At 48.9% G+C, this 19,826-nt stretch overlaps 1 protein-coding gene across 3 annotated transcripts in view; it reads left to right on the forward strand.

Annotated features, from left to right (window-relative positions):
* Positions 1-19,826, forward strand: part of Esrrb (estrogen related receptor, beta) — a 160,512-nt gene that overhangs the window by 94,314 nt on the left and 46,372 nt on the right. For 2 of the 3 annotated variants that reach the window (NM_001159500.1, NM_011934.4), the window contains exon 2: positions 14,716-15,125. In NM_001159500.1, coding sequence (NP_001152972.1) covers positions 14,716-15,125 — 410 coding nt within the window. Of the gene's footprint in view, positions 1-12,734; positions 12,851-14,715; positions 15,126-19,826 lie in introns of those variants that run through there. The other variant, XM_006515881.2, reaches the window with a different exon arrangement.

The raw sequence follows: 19,826 nt of genomic DNA on the forward strand, positions 1-19,826 counted from the left end.
TTGCCTTTGGCTCCTAGGCCATGGTCCCTGGCCCCTAACTCCTGGAAGCATGGCATTTTGACTGGCCAGGCACAAGGAATAGAAGACAGTAAGTGTGGATTCCCAGTCTCTGTCTGTCATATTGACTCCAGCCATTGTTTTATCCGGCATTTGATTCTGTCCTGTGGGTTTTCTCTACCTTTGGGTGATTTCACTTTTTGTTTGTTTGTTTGTTTGTTTTTTCAAGACAGGTTTTCTCTGTGTAGCTTTGGCTATCTTGGAACTCACTTTGTAGACAGGCTGACCTCGAACTCACAGAGATCTGTCTGCCTTGGTCTCCGGAGTGCTAGGATCAAAGGCCTGTGCCTTTATGTATGTGAGTACATTGTAGTTCTCTTCAGACACACCAGAAGAGGGCACCAGATCTCATTACAGATGATTGTGAGTCACTATGTGGTTGCTGGGAATTGAACTCAGGACCTCTGGAAGAGCAATCAGTCTGTGCTCTTAACCACTGAGCCATCTCTCCAGCCCCAAGCTTGGGCATATAGAACACTGTACAGATGTCAGGTTGTTTGTTTGTTTGTTTTTCTGGTGTCCTTACAACAGGCCAGTGCCATGGAATTATTTCCTGGGACCAAGTTTACTGGTGCAGTATCTAAGGCTCAGTGGCATGTGGTGGCATCTGAGGTATTGCTGCAGAGCTGGGAGCTCAGGCTGGACCCCCAGGTCCTACCCTTGCTGACATGACTGGCACTCTCCTTCCTCCCTCTCATGCTGATTTCCCCAGAAGCAGCGCCTCAGTCTCTTCAGTGCTGGCGGAGGATAACCACCTCCATCTCCCTAGCTTGGGGCAGGACCACAGCCACAACCAGCAGCATCCCTGCAGGATGAGCTCTGAGTCCCGAGCCAGCCATAATTGAATTGCGGAATACCATTTTGATGGAACCAACCAGCTGTTAATTTATCAGATCAATAGTTAAACGCCGGGGGTCAGTCAGTGGTGAGTGACAGCGTAGCCAAGGGCAATCCTTGCTGCCCCAGCCCATCCCACAGCGGCTTGGATTAGGGAGGCCAAAGCCGGTGATGATGTCACTCCTGCCTCCCCTTTTCAAGTGATAAAGTAGGGCCAGGAGATCTAGCTTAGTGGGCGAGTGCCTGCCTAGCACACACAAAGCCCCAGGGTCAAACTCCAGCACTGCCTTAAATAGGCACGGTGGCACAAGCATGAAACCCTAGCTCTCAGGAAGTAAAGGCTGGAAGAGCAGAAGTTCAAGGCTATGCTCAGATACATAGCATGCAGAGCATGGTTGAAGGCTAGCCTGGGCTATATGGGCTTATGCTCTGACAAAAAAATAAATATTACAAATAGGGTGCACACACGTGCACACTGCTTCCTCATTCTCTTCTTGTATCTGGTTCACTTTGTAGACCAGGCTGGCCTCAAATTCAGAAATCTGCCCAGCTTGAGATGTCTAGTTTTAATCTGGCATGTTAATTATGTAAGTCAAAGGGGGCTTTTGATTGCTGGACCTCAGTACTTCAATAACTGAACCTTAGCGGTCAGCCTCAGGAGGAGGAGGAAGTGGCCAAAGGAAGGGATAGACCCTGGTGTCTAGCTTTAGGAATGTAATGTTTTTTAGCAAGGCAAAGGGAATGGGGGAAGAAGGGTAAGTAAGGTCTGTCAGAGCCACGTTTGCCAAACCTGGGCCTGTTAGAGCCCTTGGTACTTCAAATGTGAAGTATCTAAACAGAGATTATTGGGAATCTGATAGAGTGAGGGGGAGGTAGATCTGATAGTCACTCTCAGAAGACTGGGGGTCCAGCCTCTGTAGAGCATTGGCTGTCCCCCTTCTCAGACCCTGTTTCTGTACTGATACTCAGCCTGTGACCTCCACATCTTCTCGGGACTATCTGAAGCCAGTTTGGCACAACCAGTTCTCAGCCTGTCCTTATTACTTCTTATTCAAATAATACTTGTCTATGTTTTAGTTAGGGTTTCTATTGCTGTGATAACACACTATGGCCCAAAGCAACTTGGGGAGGAAAGACTTTCTTATAGCTTGCAGTCCATCATCCAGGGAAGTCAGGGCAGGAAGTCGGGAAGTAGGAACTAATACAGAGGCCATGGAGAAGTGCTTACTGGCTTGCTCCTCATGGCTTTCTCAATCGTCTTTCTCATACACCTCAGAACCACCAGCATAGAGGTGGTGCCACCCACAAAGGGCAGGGCCCTTCCACATCAATCAACCAATTTTTAAAATGTACCAAAGGTTTACCCATAGGCTTCTTTTCTCAACTGAGGTTCTCTCTTCCCAAATGACTCCAGTTTGTCACAAGTTGACATAAAACTAGCCAGCGCAGTCTATCAGAGTTCTAGGCATTGGTGGAAAGCAAGGGAGAAGCCAAATGGAACTCCTAGTCTCATGGAAGAATAGGACTTGATCTACGCAGCCAGAATAGGGCAGGTGGCTGTACCTTGGTAGAGCCAGGAACTGGTGTGGTGCAGACCCTTGACCCCAATCCCAACACAAGTGAGGGAGGAGGTGTTGTGTAACAATTTCCTCTCATTAAAAACAAACAAACAAGCCGGGCGTGGTGGTGCACGCCTTTAATCCCAGCACTCGGGAGGCAGAGGCAGGCGGATTTCTGAGTTCGAGGCCAGCCTGGTCTACAAAGTGAGCTCCAGGACAGCCAGGGCTGTATACAGAGAAACCCTGTCTCGAAAAAACAAAAACAAAAACAAAACAAACCAACCAAACAAACAAACAAACCATTCCCTCCTGCAGGGAGGTTCCTTAAGCAGGTAAACAACTAAAAAGTAGCCCCAGGAACTCCCTGAAATTGGTAGGATTCACTAGGCTCCTCCCTGCCAGGGTGAATAAAAGCAGAGAGTTGCTTAAGAGAAAGTAAAAGTTAAGCTGTCAAGAAGACTCTCCCAGGAGAACAGCTCAGAGTTCTTGGAGATCAGACCAGCTGCCTGGAGGAGGTTAGACCGACAACCACCTAGAGAGGACACTCTCCAGCTTGTTGAGCTGCCTGCAGGCTATGCAGTGTGTTCCAGGTTCCCAGCTTTTGGGAGCGTGCTGGGTGGGTTTTGGTGATGCAGCTGTCTTTGAGTCATCTCTGCTCCTGTGAGTCCTTGGTTCATCAAGCTGAGCTTTGGTGGTATCCGTACTTTGCTTTGTTGTGGGTTCCCTTTCTATCTGGGGTGAGAAGACCAATGTTATATCTCTCCAAGGAAAGTTTTGTCTCACCGCAGAAGGTTATCAGGCTGAGATGGGGCAACCCTGAAGGCAAGTGGACAGGAAAAAACAGCAGAGGCAGTGGGCTGATCTTGGATGGTCCCAGGCTGGGTAAAATTCCTTGTTTATGAGTATGGGACTGTCCCCTTTGTGCAATAACACACTTTAGTGTTTCTCTGACTTTGCAACCCCTGCCAAGATATTGACTCTTTCCCTCCTGGGCCTCAATTTCCTCAGTTGAAAAATGGGAAAACAAGAGCTAGGCACAGTCACACATGCCTATAATCCCAGTTGATGGTAGGGCTGAGACAAGAGGATTGCTATGAGTTCCAGGCCAGCCTGGTAAATGAAGTGAGTTCTAGACCAGTCTGGCTATAGAATGAGATCTTGTCTCAAAACTGTTAAAGGGCTAGAATGAGTGTGGGAGGCAGTAAAGAGCAAGGGAGTGACAGAGCCCACCTCAGCAAATTACAGTGAATGAACAACCTCATACATATGTGTCCTATTCCTGGCAAAGAGCAATCCTTCTCTAACATTGTCAGTGATGCTGTTACCAAGATCAATCCTGGACTGCCAGTTGACTGCAGAGCCTGGTCCCAGTCTGAATGAAGATGCTTTCTCATTTGCCTAGATAACACAAAGATTAAAAATTGGCCAAGGAAAAGGGAAGAATGCTGAGCCCCATACGCAGCTAGTGTCACCTGTGCTGTGCATAAGGGCACATAGAAAGGGCCACTTCTGAGATCAGAGAGTGGATAGAAGTGTCCTCTCACTGAGCTTGCACACACTGCTTTTGAGGACTATGCATGAGCTGGCAGTAGTAATACACATGAGAATCTGGTTTGTGGCAGGATGGGGCGACAGCTGGGGTGTGAGGGGAACAGAGGTCGGCAGTGTGCACCAAGCACCTTAAGTGCTGACTTCTCTGGCTGTCCCTGGGATCCATAGACAGAACTACAGTGCCTAGGGAAAAGAAGGTGCCTGTCATTCATTGCTATCTTTCTCAGCACTGGTCGGAGCTAACCAGGAGAGCTCTTCCACTTTAACAGCCATGGGTCTCCCTGGCCCTCCTGCAGCAGAGCTTCCCCTGAATAGCTTCCTCCTTTATTTAGGCCTCTAGTAGTGAACCACCTAATCTGAGAAGTCTCCTCTCTGGGCACACCCATTGCCTGTTCTTTAGGATCCTCATCACTGACTGAATTTGCACCATGTGGTGCCTTGCTATTGGTATTAGGGGCAGCACTGGCTCTTACATCCTATAGTCAGAGTATTGTGATTGTAACCCAACCAGAAGTGGGTCTTGTTCCTCTACCAATTCAGGGAGGGTGTTTGACAGGGAAGCTTTATCAGGTGATCTGTGTCCCAGGATCCTTCCACATTGTGACTCTGCTATCTCTTGAGTGCCCTTCTGAATCCTCTATACGTGGCCTGCTGATGGGACATGGAGAAAGGGGATACAGGGACAGAGTCAGGGAGGATGAAGTGAAGAACAGAGTGCTCTGGGAGATTTTTATGTGCCAATAGGAGAGTGGCTTACATCATCTGCCTGTTCTTATTTCATTGGCTAAGACCTGGTTGTATAAACTGATGACATGTCACTCTGTGGTGTGGTAGGGGAAGGTTTTTTTATTGTAGATATGAGAACAAGAACAGCCAGAGGTATCTGGAAGAGTCCAGATCAGAGAAAGAAAAAAGTAGCCTGAGTATATATAGCCAGCAGACTGGATACAGCCAAGGCTGTCCGTGAGAGAGCAGAGTAACCATGGATCAAGAGTAGAGAGGGCTCAGCAAGAGGAGAAGGAGCAGAGCATGGAGAACATGGTGAGAATAGTAGGGTTATATGGAGAGTGAGCTGCTGGGGGGAGGAAGCCCACGAGCTGGAGGGAAGGGAAGAGGTGAGAAGGGCTGGGATGCCAGCCCAGGCTCTGAAATGTGAAACAGGGACTTACAGAGCCTGCAAGCCAGCATGGACTTTGATACTGTAGAGGCCACAGGTAGCCATGTGTCCCTTCTGCCAGAGGTGAGGAAAATGATTCCCTTTGGAAAAGGGGAGCTAGCTTTACATGTTCCTGAGAAACGCTAGCTTTTATCTATCCACCAGAAAATCCTCCTGTGGTTCAGGTTGAGCTCATTTCTGGATAGTTGGACTGCCTTTTGGAGTCTGGGGAATTGGTTCCCCTTTGGACCTGACACTAGTCACATGGTTACTTCCAATGCAAGGGCATCTGGGAAGGAGGATGGCCATTGGGTGAGCTCTTTGCTGTCTCAACTGCATTTTGTGTGTGTGTGTGTGTGTGTGTGTGTGTGTGTGTGTGATGTTTCATTGCATTAGTGACATCTTTGAGGAAAAGCCCCGTTATTTTCTGAACCACCATTTAAACTACACCTCATGATTAACTTCAGGTGCATTCTCGTCACCCAGATGGCAAAATGTCCGGTGAGGGCGGGGCAGGGAATGTGCTGCCTAGAATTAATGCAATATGGTATTGTCTGCCCTGGAGGGCAGAGGCCTGTCAACTTTGATGACTAGAGGAACAAACAGTAGGTTGTATTGTAGATACTCAAAGAACAGCCATTGAATCATGCTTTCAAGGGCCTGAAGCCCCCTGTGTGGACTCACCTCAGGGATGAAGCCATGCTCCATGGTTTGAGCAGAGATGCAGCAGAAGAGCCTCCCAGAATTCTCTGCATCTGACTCTTGTTCTTTGTTGCTGCCGGCTTCAATAGTCTCCTTTTCCACTGCACATTGGAAAGGTACATGGCCTTACTCAACAGTGGAACTCTGTGCCTTGCAATCCCTGGCCCTGAGGAGGCAGCTCCAACACCAGAAGTCTTCTGGGAGGACTTGGTAGCCTGTTGTGGGTCAGGTACCCAGCCCTGTCAGAGAGAGAGAGAAGTGTGTTGGGATTGGACGCCAGTCAGTTCCCCAGAAGTGCCTGAATGATGGTACCTTTTGCCTGTGGGAACTTTCTCAGTGGAAGCAGCAGGTGTGTGAGTCTATGATTAAAGGGGATGGATGGACAGATATCTGGAGACAGATGCATGGAGAGAGGGTAAGTATAGACTTTCTCCTCATTGCTAAGTAAGGATGGCAGAACTCCTCATGCGGACGAGAAGCTACCATGTGCCAGGGTCGTCTCTGTGTCAAGGTGTTGATTCTCAAGACTGCCCTGAGAGATGTGCACTCTCGTTCACACCCCCATGCCATGAACGAGGAAGCTGACGGACACATCGAGAGGTTAAATAACCCAGATCATGACCGACAGAACTGGGGTTCAAGTCCCCACTGTCCAACTCCAGTTCAGCGCTAAGTCCCCGCCTGTGGCTCCTGCGAGAAGAAAGTCAAGCGTATTCCAGCAGCAGTCTGTAAGGTATCTAGGCCACATCACTAACTGACCCAGGGTGAAATATATAAACAGGTTCAAGACCGGTTGTAATAATTCACAAATGCCATGTCGTCTTCAGTAGTAGGACTTGAGAGGTGGGATAGAAACAATTTTAACATTTACATTTTTTGCATTATATGTGAGTGTGCCCGTGCCCACCCACATGTGGATATGTGTGTGTGTGTGAGTGGTTTGTTCTACCATGAGGGTCCTAGGAATAGAACTCTGATCATCAGGCTTGGCAGCAAGCGCTTTTACCTACTAAGCCATCTTGCTGGCCCTTTGAAGTTTTTTTTGTTCATTTATATTTATTTTTATGTGTTTGGGTTTTGGTTGTTTTGCTTTTCGGTCCCTTTTTTTGTTGTTTCTGTTTTATTTTGTTTTATTTTTGAGACAGAGTTTCTCTGTGTAGGCCTAGCTGTTCTGGCACTCACTCTGTAGATCAGGCTGGCCCTGAACTCAGAGATTGGCCTGCCTCTACTTCTAGAGTGCTGGGATCAAAGGCACCCTGCACCCCCCCACCCCGCCCCCCAGTGTTTGGGGTGTTTTGCTTGCATGTGTGTCTGTGCACCAAATGTGTGCCTCATACCCGCAGAGGTCAAAGAAAGCATCATATGGTTGTGGAGCTGGGGTCACAGATCATCTGAGCTGCCACATGGGTGTTGAGAATCAAACCATGGTCCTCTGGGCTGAAGTTTCTTAAAGGTAATAGTGGCCACCTGCGCCACTGGACAGGGACCTCATAGCTGTCCCAAGGCAGCCACTCTGTCTAGTGGTTTCTTCCAGACATCCCTTCTTCCTGCTCTGGTGTATATGGCCTGAAAACAGATGGATAAAAAGCCCCAATTGAAAGGCGCTAATTACCTATCATTATTTTCCCTCGCTGTAATTTGCGTGCAACGAGATTTCCATCAGTTGTCTGGGATCAGCCTGGTTTTGACTAATCTTTCAAGCGACACGGTACTTAATTACAGATTTCTGCCTGAGCTCTGGAGCATGTGAAAGGAGGAAGGATGTCACTGGTGCTGTTATGCTGTTAAGCATTCAGTTGTCCTGGGTCCCAGCGAGCCCCAAGGCGGGGGTGGGGGTGTGTGGGAACACCCTGTTGGGAAAATATTCCCAGGGAGGGGACTAAAAGTAAAATCCAGACTTTACAGAGGAAAGTGTCTGAATAGCAAGGTGACCTGGAATGATGGCAGGTGGGTGTGGCATCCTCTGTCAGCTTGGTTTCCAGGGCAATTCCCCCAGCTCAAGGCATCTAAGCCCTACACTTCTGGGGCCCTGTCTATCAACCTGTCTAGTCCTCTAGTGGCTGGGACAAGCAGGTTTCCCAGGCTATGGTTACCTAATCTAAAAGTGGCCAGGTTAGGCAGAGAACTTGAGAACCTGTGGATCAGTGGCTGCTGCTAGGCAGGTGTGTGCCTGTCAAACTCACAGCAATGATAAAAAGCATCTTCTATTAAAATGAGCAATTCGGGCTACTAGAATTAATGAAACTTCCGAATTTAAGAAAAGAACTGCATCTGTAATTAATGAACATCAGTGCATAGAACCTGGATCATCATAACGCTAACATGCATTATCCTTGGCCCACCCATTTCTTCTCTTCTCCTTCCTCCTCCTCCTCTCCTTACTTCCATGTAGTAAGCACCAAGAAAGCTGGGACTTTGACAGTCATTTACATCCTGTGCACTGTTAAAGGCATGCTGCTTTGAGACAGGGTCTAATGGCCTTGAACTTTCTGATTGGTGAGGCCAGCCTTGCATTTCTGATCTCACCACCCCCCTCCCCCCGCCCCTGCTTCCATCACCCCAGTGCTGGGATTTTAGGCATGTACCAATGTGTCCAACCTTCAATAAGGGCTGGTTTTAAAGTGTCAGGATCTCATGTGGTTGAAGCTGGTCTGGAACTCTCTGTAGAGCCAACCTGCTGTGCATCCCTTGGCAGGAAGTTTAGGTGTGATCCTCCCAGGTGCCCGAGGGTCTGAGGCTCACCTAAGGGTCCCTGGCTTCCGGTTAGGTCAGTGATTACTGAGACGTGTGAGTCAGTATCTCAGACCCCCCCCCCCCCCAAGGTGGATTCGAAGTCCAGGTCTGTCGGTCCTCTTCATTTGCCAACTCCTCCTCATACTAGTATTTTGGCAAATTCCTTTCATTTTACCCTCAATTTTGGATGAGGGTGGGGTTTGTCAGCGAGCGCAAGTCAGCTAGGTGCTAGATTTCACCGGAAGCTCTCCGAGGAAATTAACACAACCGCAGCACCCGGGCTTTGCCGGCTTGGGACCAGTGCTGTTTGGAGCTGGTTACCTCCTCAGCTCTGTCATCGATACACCCCTGGGAAATAGAGGCTGTTCCACTCATGAGCACCCCAGGTCCAGAGAAGGCACTACCTGGCTACTCAGAAACAAACATACTTGGAGGCAAAACTGGTATGCTTGGCACAGATGTTTGCCCCTGCCCTCAGGTGCGAGGCATTGCCTGAGCAGAGAGCCAGATGGCTGTAGCTAGGGAGACAGGTTTTTTTTTTTCTTTTGTGACTCAGATTCTTTTTAGTGGTGGGAAGACCCCACCCCACAGTAGAAAACAGGCAAGCCAGTCTAGACTGCCTTCCACCTGCCCACCCACTAGGAGGTCACCTCAAGTAGACCTGTCCCAGGATTCTTCCTAAATTTATGAGTACCAGTTCTCTTCCCAGCATTTGAGGTTCTCCTGGTCCCTTTGTAGGTAAAGAATCTTCAGCCCTGTGTAGTGATGTCCAGCAAGATGGAGGCCACATTTAATCAGAGGGTAGTGACATTGAGGCCAAGGTGGCTCATTGGGCTCCAGTTACCAGACGGATCAAAGAGAAATGATGCCTCGTGGGGCTTCGACCACCAATGATTGCTCTTGCAAAGGCCATGAGATGGGATGCCTCTTCCCTTCCCACGAGGAGTCAATAGTTATTGATCCAGCCGGTCCCCGATGAGGGACTGGCCTGAGCCCCCGCCTAGAGCACATCAGACTTGCCTCATACTCTCATCCCGAGACGGTGCCCTTCCTGGACTTGCGCGTGGCAACCTATCCACAGTCACCTCTAAAATCTTTTCATTTTTAATTTTCTTCTCCTTTGTTTTATTTTATTCTATTTTTTACTATGTTAGCCCTCCTTGGCCTAGGACTGACCTGTATACCAGGCTGGCCTTGAATTCACAAAGATCCACCTGCTTCTGTGTCCCAAATGCTAGGATTAACGGTATGTGACAACTTTTTGGAGCAGAGTTTCCAGCAGCCCTGGCTAGCATCCTACTCAACTCACTGTGTACCTGAGGCTAGCCTTGAACTTCTGACCCTCCTGTCTCTACCTCCCAAGTGCAGAGTTATTGGCAATCACTGTCAGGCATGAGTTTTTGCAGTATGGGGGATGAAACTCAGGCCATTATACAAACTGGGCAAGCACTCTACCAGCTAAGCTATATGCCCCACCTCTCCCCTACCAGCTAGCTATATGCCCCACCTCTCCCCTACCAGCTAGCTATATGCCCCACCTCTCCCCTACCAGCTAAGCTATATGCCCACCTCTCCCCTACCAGCTAAGCTATATGCCCCACCTCTCCCCTACCAGCTAAGCTATATGTCCCACCTCTCCCCTACCAGCTAAGCTATATGCCCCACCTCTCCCTTCCCTTCTTAATATCAGTAACTGACAGAAAGCGCAGTAGACTCTAATCTGAAAATCTGAGATCAAAATTTGCCCCCAAATCTGAATTCTTGTTTTGTTTTGTTGAGTCCAAGGTATCATACACGGCTTTCACCTGAATTGTATCCGAAGTAGTAGGCAAGTATTTCTAATAATTTAAAACTTGTAGCCATTAAGTCATTAGACTTGTAGCATCAGGATAGTTCTCCAAAAGTTTGGGATTTGGGGGCTTGCTCCTGGGTTTCATCCCCAGAATTAAAAAAAAAAAAAGTATAAAATTACTTTCTGGCAGATTGATAGCCTTTGGAGAAAATAAATCCCTTGCATGTTTAGACTTTCCCATCTTCCAGGTCATATTATTTGTATTCAAATATTCCAAAATCTAAACAAACAAACAAACAAAAACAAAAAACCTCAAATCCAAAATACTTTTTGGTCTGAGGTATTGCATTACGAACTACTCAATCAGTGATCTGCAGTCTGTGTTGAGAGAAATGGGGAGGAAGATTTAGTGGGGCGGAGCTAAATTAGTGGTCCCGGGAAGAACTGAATTGCTTGGGGAAGACTGGAAAGTATGGACTGTTATTCTTAAATACCTTAAATTCTTTCCATTCTCAGTGAATGGCCTCTCATCCCAGATGAGACTCACACCAGTCCAAAGTGCATCCTGTCCCCACACCCTGCCTTGTGTGTAAGCAGGTGCTGCTGACAGCTGGTAAAGAAGGCACTTCCTTCCCCCCCCCTCCCCTACCCTCCCCCCATCCTCTACCTCCGGCAGCCAAACTTCCTGAAGAATTGTCTGCCTTCACTTCCCCTCTGGCCATTGCAACACCACATCCATCCCCACCATAAAGGTGAGCCCGCTCTGGAGCCAGGCCACCTCCTAATGACTAAAGGAACAGAGGACCAGCCCCTTCTTCCTCGGTTTCACCTTGTGGCCCCATCTAATGTGCTTCCAGACAGCTCTGACCATTGCATTTACAGCAGGCTCTTTTTAGTCTTTTCAGTGTGCATGTGTTTGAAGAGGGGGTGCCTGTATGTTTATGGGGGCTAGAGGTTGACATTGGGTATCTTAATTATAATACACTTTTTTTGTTTGTTTTGAGACAGGGTCTCAGCCAGAGGAGGTGGCACACACCTTTGATCTCAGTACTCAGGAGGCAGAGACAGGTGGATCTCTTGAGTTTGAGGCCAGCCTAGTCCACAGACTAGTGAGTTCCAAGACAGCCAAGAATATATAGATCCTGTCTCAAACAAACAAACAAACAAACAAACAAACAAACAAATACTTGCCTACTACTTCGGATACAATTCAGGTGAAAGCCGTGTATGATACCTTGGACTCAACAAAACAAAACAAAACAAAACGGGCATGGTGGGTCACGCCTTTAATCCCAGCACTCGAGAGGCAGAGGCAAGCAGATTTCTGAGTTGGAGGCCAGCCTGTTCTACAAAGTAAGTTCTAGGACAGCCAGGGCTATACAGAGAAACCCTGTCTCGAGACAAACAAACAAACAAACAAACAAACAAAAAACACTAAAGAAATAAATGCAAAGAGAGAAAGAGAGAGAGGGACAGAGGAAGGGAAGAGGAGGGAGGGGTAGGTGTGGGAGGAAAGTAAATAATGACATCGTTAAATCATATGCCCCTCTACTGGGATACAGATACTAAATTTCTGGCTGCTTATCCTACACCAACTCTGACTGAGACCAGGATCCAATGAAGGTTTCTGAATCAAGACACAAGGCTGGAGAGGAAGCCAGGGCTTGGGAGCACAACCTGACCCCTCGAGTGTCTTTCAGAGCAGGCTGAGTTTCAAAACTGGGAAGGCAGTGGAAAATTGTGGCCCATACCCTCCCAGGAGAAGCTGCAGCCTCCCCTCCCCTCTCCCTCCTGGAAAATGCTTCTTGTGCCTCAGAGATGAAGGGGAGCAGGGGCTCATAGGGCACACTCAACAGAAGCTGCTACTGAGACTTCCTGTGTCCGGTGTAAATTGGGAAATCTCTGGTGCTCTCAGAGCCTTTGGAAAGTTGGGTGGAATTACAGGATTTGTGAGTTCTGGTTCCCCCAGGCCTTCACACTGAGCCCAAGGTGCTGTGGAGAGGAACACAGCCCAAAGCAGTCAACAGGGAAAGCTAGAGAGGGTCAGACATTCAGTCGAGAGGAGTCAGCTGCCCAGCAGAGGAGGACAACGCTTTAGGCCGTGTGCTCAGTCAGACTCCCCTCCAGATGGTGCCCTGCTATTCCCTCAGGATACCTTGTTGGTGGTTAGACAAGGTAGCCATACCCAGGAAGATCACAAGGCACCAGCCAGAGATGCAGAAAGGATCCAGAGGAGACCCTTAACTGGGGACCCGCCGCTTATGATGCAGAGAATGGGGGGTGGGGGTTCGGAAGGAGAGGATTCCCAGGGTTAAAGGAACATTCCATCTAGAACAGTAGGGACCTGGGGACCCAGTCTTTACCAACTACGAATGTGGGCTTGTAAGCTGGAGTGCTGGGCCTTTAGTGGGCCTTTCATTCCAATACCTGAAGCTCGCCCTCTCTAGACAAGTTCATGTGCAGGTGAGTGAGTGACACCCTCAGGAGGTGTGCTGAGTGTCATTGCACTTTAGTGAGACCAAAAGCCCAGTCACATTACCAACTCCGTGGTCTGGGTTTGAGGCTAGACCAGGAATTGCTATGTGGGTGCAATGATAAAGGCTCCGTCCCCATTCCCTCCGGAGTCACCCTTTTTTGTGGGCACTTTACTAAAACGAGGAACTCACAAGCAAGTTACCTGCAAGTGGCACAGGAGGAACAGACCGCCACCCACCCCCGCAGCTCTGAGGTCTTCCTTCCTACCCAGGAGTCTTTCTTTCTGTGTTGTTTCCCCTGCTCTTTTCCTTGTTCTGGGTGCCTAAGCCAGTACGGACTCTCTCCACTGAGGCAGGCCTGGGATCGAGGCTACTTTCAGGGATCATACCTCTAGACAGTTTTGTTTCTTGGAGACAGGGTCTCTCTTTGCAGTCCTGGCTGTCCTGGGATACTTTGTGTAGACCAGGCTGGCCCCAAACTCGAGATCTTTCTGTCTCTGCCTCTGACGTACCACAATATTTGAGACCATCTACTTAGGCCTCCTGCCTCAGACCCAAATCCTAACTGAACATGTCGAACAACCAGGTTCCCCTGAACGGTCCTTCAATCCAGTCCCCTTTACGTGAACTTGGCTGGAGAGACAGAACTCCCAGTAATGGGAAAGGCATGGTTATCCTACAGTTTTCAGGGGTCCCAGATGATCTGCCTCATTGGTGAGGCCCCAAAGCATTCCAGAAGGTTCTGGGCTAACAAAACAAAACAAGGTGAAAGGATGATAGTAGGTGATGAGCAGAGTGCTTTTGAGCTTTATGTGAGTTAGGGGTGGGTGGGTGTTTAATCTCTAAAAGAAAAAAACAACTCTGGCTAAGTATTACATGGTGTCATGCCAGGCTTTGAGGAGCATGCCTTTAGTCCCAGCACTCAGGTGGCAGAGGCAGGCAGATCTCTGTGAGTCTGAGCCTAGCCTGGTCTACATAGTCAGTTCTAGGCCAGCCAGGGCTACACAGAGCGACTCTGTAAAGTTACACGGTGGTGCAGACCTGTAGTCCCAGTTTGTTCCTGGCTGAGGCAGTAGGATACAGAGTAGGATGGGGGGGGGGGCTTCATGCGTTCTCATGGAGACAGCCTTTGGGGACTGGGGGTGCTGGATGCAAGCTGGATTATCTCAGAGCTAAGAAGGAAAAATAAAAGCCAGAGCAGATCCCCCCTCCCCGGGGCAGGGGCAGAGACTGGGGGATCTCTGAGTTTGAGGCCACTCTGTTCTACAGAGCAAGATCTTGGTGGCCAGAACTACACAAAGGAACCCTGCCTCGAGAAACAAAACAAAATAAACAAAAAAGCAGAAAAAGAGAAGACAGGATCAGGAATCATACTTTAGATGGGACCGCCATTATCCAGCCCGGACCACGGGGAAAAACTCACTTGGTGCCTTTTGGTTAAACGGTCTCTCTCCGTCCAGTTAGAAAACTTGGCAGTCTTGGTGACTGTGAAGTCCTATTGAAGCAAATCCCAAGCTTGGACTTCACAGCTCTTTGGGACAGGCACACGGTCAGCTTCCACTTTTTGTGAGGTAGGCAGGTTGGCCAAATATTTAGGAGGGACAGCTAACATCTTGCCATCCTTAGGCCAGCAATTTGCAAAAGACAGGGTCTCTGATTTGAAGTTTACGAATTCAAAGTTTCTTAGAACTCTGAAGTCGCAGACTTTTCTGGAAAGCAGCTACAGACCTGGCCACCCTCGCAGCTCTCCTACGTCATACCCGTAGACACGCCCATGTGGCCCGCCCACTAGGCCATAGCCCCGCCCAACCTCTCACCTCACTTAGAACTGACTCCCGCGTTCTGTGTTCGCAGGCTGCTGAACCGAATGTCGTCCGAAGACAGGCACCTGGGCTCTAGTTGCGGCTCCTTCATCAAGACGGAGCCATCCAGCCCGTCCTCGGGCATTGATGCCCTCAGCCACCACAGCCCCAGCGGCTCGTCGGACGCCAGTGGTGGCTTTGGCATTGCCCTGAGCACCCACGCCAACGGTCTGGACTCGCCGCCTATGTTCGCAGGTGCGGGGCTGGGAGGCAACCCGTGCCGCAAGAGCTACGAGGACTGTACTAGTGGTATCATGGAGGACTCCGCCATCAAATGCGAGTACATGCTTAACGCCATCCCCAAGCGCCTGTGCCTCGTGTGCGGGGACATTGCCTCTGGCTACCACTACGGAGTGGCCTCCTGCGAGGCTTGCAAGGCGTTCTTCAAGAGAACCATTCAAGGTGCGTGGTGGGCAGCTCAAGACCTGGATTCAGGCTTTGGGTGGGGGCCTTGGTCTACAGGTCTAGTTGGGTTATTAATTCCAAGTCTCGTTTCCTGGGGGCAGAGGTGCTCTAGAAGTCTCCTGATCTGTGTCTCTGGGATCCTAGACAAGGATTTCAACTCTAAGACTCATAGATATACCATGTTTCTTCCTGCTTGGTCCCTGAAACGCCGTAGAAAGAGCCACAGGAATACCTGCTCTTGGACAGCTCTCAACACGCATGCTGTCCACTGCATGAACCCTCCCTCCAAAAGCCTATTTGTGTGTGTGTGTGGGGTGGGGTGGGAGGTTGAGGGGAGGAATAGGTGCTACTATTATTTGACTCACTATCTCATACTTTTGGCTGTCTTTTTGCTTCTATCTTAATCACACCTGTAGAAAGGTAGGCCCGATTTCACGTGGGCAGGAGCTGACTGGGATCCTGGAAGCTCTGGGCTATTTTTCCATACATTTGCATATCACTAGGGTCACATGCTGATAGCCCTGCGGTATTCAGCTCTTTCATCTCCATGAATGTGTTTGGGAGTCCTGGAGCCTCCCTCTGTGCAGGTGAGTGGAGGATAATAATGGTGGATCCAGTCCTCACTGGGCGATATTCTTTCTGGCCCTGTGGGGCTGGGAACGAGACTCCTAATGCTTCAAACTTAGTGGTGAACACTTAACTGACAGCTGTTGGTCAGTCAAAACATCTGGCGAGCACCTCCTAAGCACCATCTATGCAGGTAACCTACAAGGGCCAATTCCTCCAGCCTGGGCGGACTCACCGCCATACCCAAAGATGCTGGCCATTCCTCCCATTCTGGCTCCCCACCCTCACCCCCCACCTACATCCCACTTACCTCCCCACCCTCCCATCCCCTACTCCCCCTCCACCCTACCCCACCCTCTTGTCCTGTCTTTTGGCTTCAACTTCATTCTGTTCAACTAGTCTCACATGACCACTCTGGAAGGCATTGGCTAAGCTTCCCTAGGGTGATTCTGTTTATTCAACAAGCTTATGTTTGTTAATCTCATTGGATAATGATCTATTAGACCACTTGAGGGCATTAAATGTTGGGTATATTTACAGTTCTACTTAACCATTTGGAGGCTGGGCTAACCCACCAGGCTTCTGGGTCAGACTGACACTTGAACCAGCTCTTACCTGTGAGCTCAAACGTGGGTGTGCTGCCTCAGTTCCCTTATGTGCTTTACAGAGTGCGTTTTATTTTTAGGGTTTTATGTAGCCCTCTGTAGGCTCAATTTACTGTGTCAGCAAGACTGGTCTCCGATCGCCGTCTTTACCTTCCAAATTTCCATGTGCAGGGACTATGGGATGGTCTATCACCACCACACCTAGATTTTCCTTCCTCTTCTTCCTTTCCTCCTTTTCTTTTTTCCCTATACACTATTGAGAATTGAACCTAGGAACTGATTGTCTGTGCTTATCAAGGCATGCTTGTAGAAGTCAGAGGACAACTTGCTGGAGCAGGTCCTTCCTTTAACACGTGGGCAAACGCGTATCAGGAGCCTTGGCAGTAAGTGTCTCTCGCCACTGAGCCATCATGCTGGCCCCTAGCTTAATGTTCATTGCTATTTTTACTTTTAACAATATCACTTACCGTACACTTTTACTATAACATCAAGTTTCATTGTTCAGAACAAGCTTTGTCATAGGTGTATATTTAAATAAAGTAGTATAATTACTTTGATCTAATAAAATTTAGATTACTAAACTATTTTAGGGCCTCTGAGATTGCCTAGTGTAAATATGCCCGTCACCAAGCCTAATGACCTTTCGGTCCCAGTGACCCACGTGGTGGGTAACTTATGACCTCACATGCACACACACGTGCACACAAAATAACTAAACTACATTTAGTCCATTGTGGTCATGAATGATATTTATTTGGTGTTTTGTGACAGGATCTTTCTGTATAGTCCTAGCTCAGCCAAAACACATGAGACCCACCTGCCTCAGTTTCCTGAGTACTGGGATTAAAGGAATACACTAGCCGGGCAGTGGTGGCGCATGCCTTTAATCCCAGCACTTGGAAGGCAGAGGCAGGTGGATTTCTGAGTTCGAGGCCAGCCTGGTCTACAGAGTGAGTTCCAGGACAGCCAGGGCTACACAGAGAAACCCTGTCTCAAAAAAAAAAAAAAAAAAAAAAAAAAAAAAAGAGGACTACACTAACAGGCCTGGCCACAAATGATTCTCCCCTTCCTACAGAGTTTTGCTCTGTAGCCCTTGCTGTCCTGGAACTTGCTGTGTAGACCAGGCTGGCCTCAAACTCAAAGACCTCTGTTTGCCCCTGCTTCCCGAGTGCTGGGACTTCAGGCCTGTGTCACCACAGTGAGATATGAACAAAATCTCCCTTAGAATCTTTTTGCCGAGCCAGCCTGCCTATGTGTAGGCTGAACACATAGGGCCATCTTGTTGTATACTAGGAGCAGAGGCAGGCAGTAAATGCCCCCTGGGCTGCTCCTGCCTTGTAGCCCCCTTTTGTTGCTGGGGTGTGACTCAGGATATGGCACCTGGGGCTTTTGCTGCTCTATACCCCCACCCTTGGGTGGAGGGGACCTCAAGGTGAAATGAATGGTATGGCAGACAGTTGTGTCTCTTGCTTCAGCCGGTGCCTAGAGCTTACATTGAGCAAGTGCTGGCCACGTATGTTTGAAGCATGGCATGCCACCGAAACACGGGCTTTTCCTGGTTAAATTGGGAAGTGACCTTGCAGGTTTGTTTTATACTCCTTAAAATAATTTTTTTTTTGAAAATGGGATTTTAGAAGACAGTCACGTTTTCTCCTTTCCGTGGGTTTCTTTAAATGGGGCAGAGATATTCTAGATCCGGTTTTTCTAGAAACCAAGGCTGGTATGTATAGACCCAGCTCCTCTGCTACCCCCTTTCCCAGGGACCTAGGGAAGATCTGTAAACAGTATTAATTACGTGCTACCGTGAAAAGGATACAGATCTTCTTCCTAGAAGTTGGCTGAATACCGTGGCCCTTATCTCCGGGAGAGGTCTGAACTCATTACAGGACTCGCTCCTCTCCAGAGTCGGGGAAAGCTAGCTTGAGGCCAGAAGTTGGCCGGATGCTCTCGCCTTATTAACTCTTTAGTTTTGTGCTGACGGAAGATTGCTATCGCCCTGTAGCCCTTGCGGGCTAGCTGTTCTGCCTCTGCCTCTCACCCCGTGGTCCCGTGGTTTCGCAATTCTCTGGGATGGTTTGATTGTTTCCAAATGGAGTCAGCAGCACAGGAGTGAAGCAATCACCTAGACATTCCTACACAGTACCCAGCAGGAATTTGAGACCGGAGATGTAGTGTCTCCAAAAAAAAAAAAAAAAAAAAAAAAAAAAAAGACAATGCTAAGTGCCTAGGGTCTGCAGGATCTGCAGGTGTGACAGTCAGCTGCAGAACACGGCAGCTTTCTCCTAAGCAGGGCGATCCAGACCATTTTTCTTTGTGTGCACGGTCAGGGAGGGTATTTCCAGGACTGAGGCGCTGTGTGGGCTCAGTTTTGTTTGTTTGCTTAACTTTTGAGACCTGGTTAGCCCAGAATTTTGCTATGTAGTCCAGGCTGGCCCTGAATTCATAGATCCAGCTGCCTCCTTCCCGTGAGCTGGGATTGGAGCCAGCACATGGGAAGTGCCAGACTGGAACCTAAACTTCCTTGAGGGCAAAGCTAGAGTTCTATGGAACTACACACCTCAGCTGCGGGCCCTCTTTTAAAAGTCTGGCTTTGTGAGCTGGTGTAGTGATAGAAGCCTCTGAAACCCTGGGAGGCAGTGGGAAAGCCAGCCTGGTCTATATTAGCACGTTTAAGGCCAACCTGGGCTACGTAGAAAAAGGCTTAGTCTGTGGGTTGACATCCAAGCACCTGTAAAAAAAAAACATCTGTAGGCTCTGAGCACAGCAGAGGCCCCGACTCTGCTATCCCTTCCAGTTTGAAATTTCTGTCTGTTCCTTCCTTTAAGGAAGGAAGTTTACAGAAACCAGCACGTGATGACAGACTTTGGGAGACCACCCCTGGTGGTTCATCCTCTGGGCTTGGCTGCAGATGAAGAAAGAGGGGTGGCTCGCCTGGACTAGCGACTAGTGACTAGCCTGCCTTCAACTTTTGTAAATCAAGTAGTTGCTGGGACCCAGACACTAGCATTGACTTACTGTCCCCAACACGTGACTGAGTTGAAACAGCTGTCTGTTGGACCCCAAAAGCCTAGACCTTTATTTTACTAACCACCCCTTCTAGAGAGCAAGGCACGGTCTGTCCCCCAGCTTCTGCCCTTTCAAATCAACTCCAGCGGTGTAAGTGGAATGTCAGAGCTGGGAGCTGTTAGGAGCATAGCCCAGAACAGATGAGCTCAGAGATAATCAAAGGCACCTTACTGCTGACAGACCAGTGGCTCCAGGCAGAGGGAAGATGGGGGTCTGATTGAATTTGCTAGCATATCTAAAGGAGGGTTTGTGACTGTCCAGGACGATTAGCCTGCCCTTGGAGCAGAGAGACTGGCAAAGGTGCCCTCCTGCCCAGGGAAAGGGAAGCTGAAGCTAGGGGCAGCCTGGGTGTGATGTATTAAACGTTCATGTGATATGATTAATATCTTCCTGATTATGACCTAGTTCTCTCAGTCAAGTTATGAACTTTCTAGCTAGGTAGACAGATCAGTTTCTCAAG

This window comes from Mus musculus, chromosome 12 (genome assembly GCF_000001635.26).
Source record: "Mus musculus strain C57BL/6J chromosome 12, GRCm38.p6 C57BL/6J".
NCBI classification, from domain to species: Eukaryota; Metazoa; Chordata; class Mammalia; order Rodentia; family Muridae; genus Mus; species Mus musculus.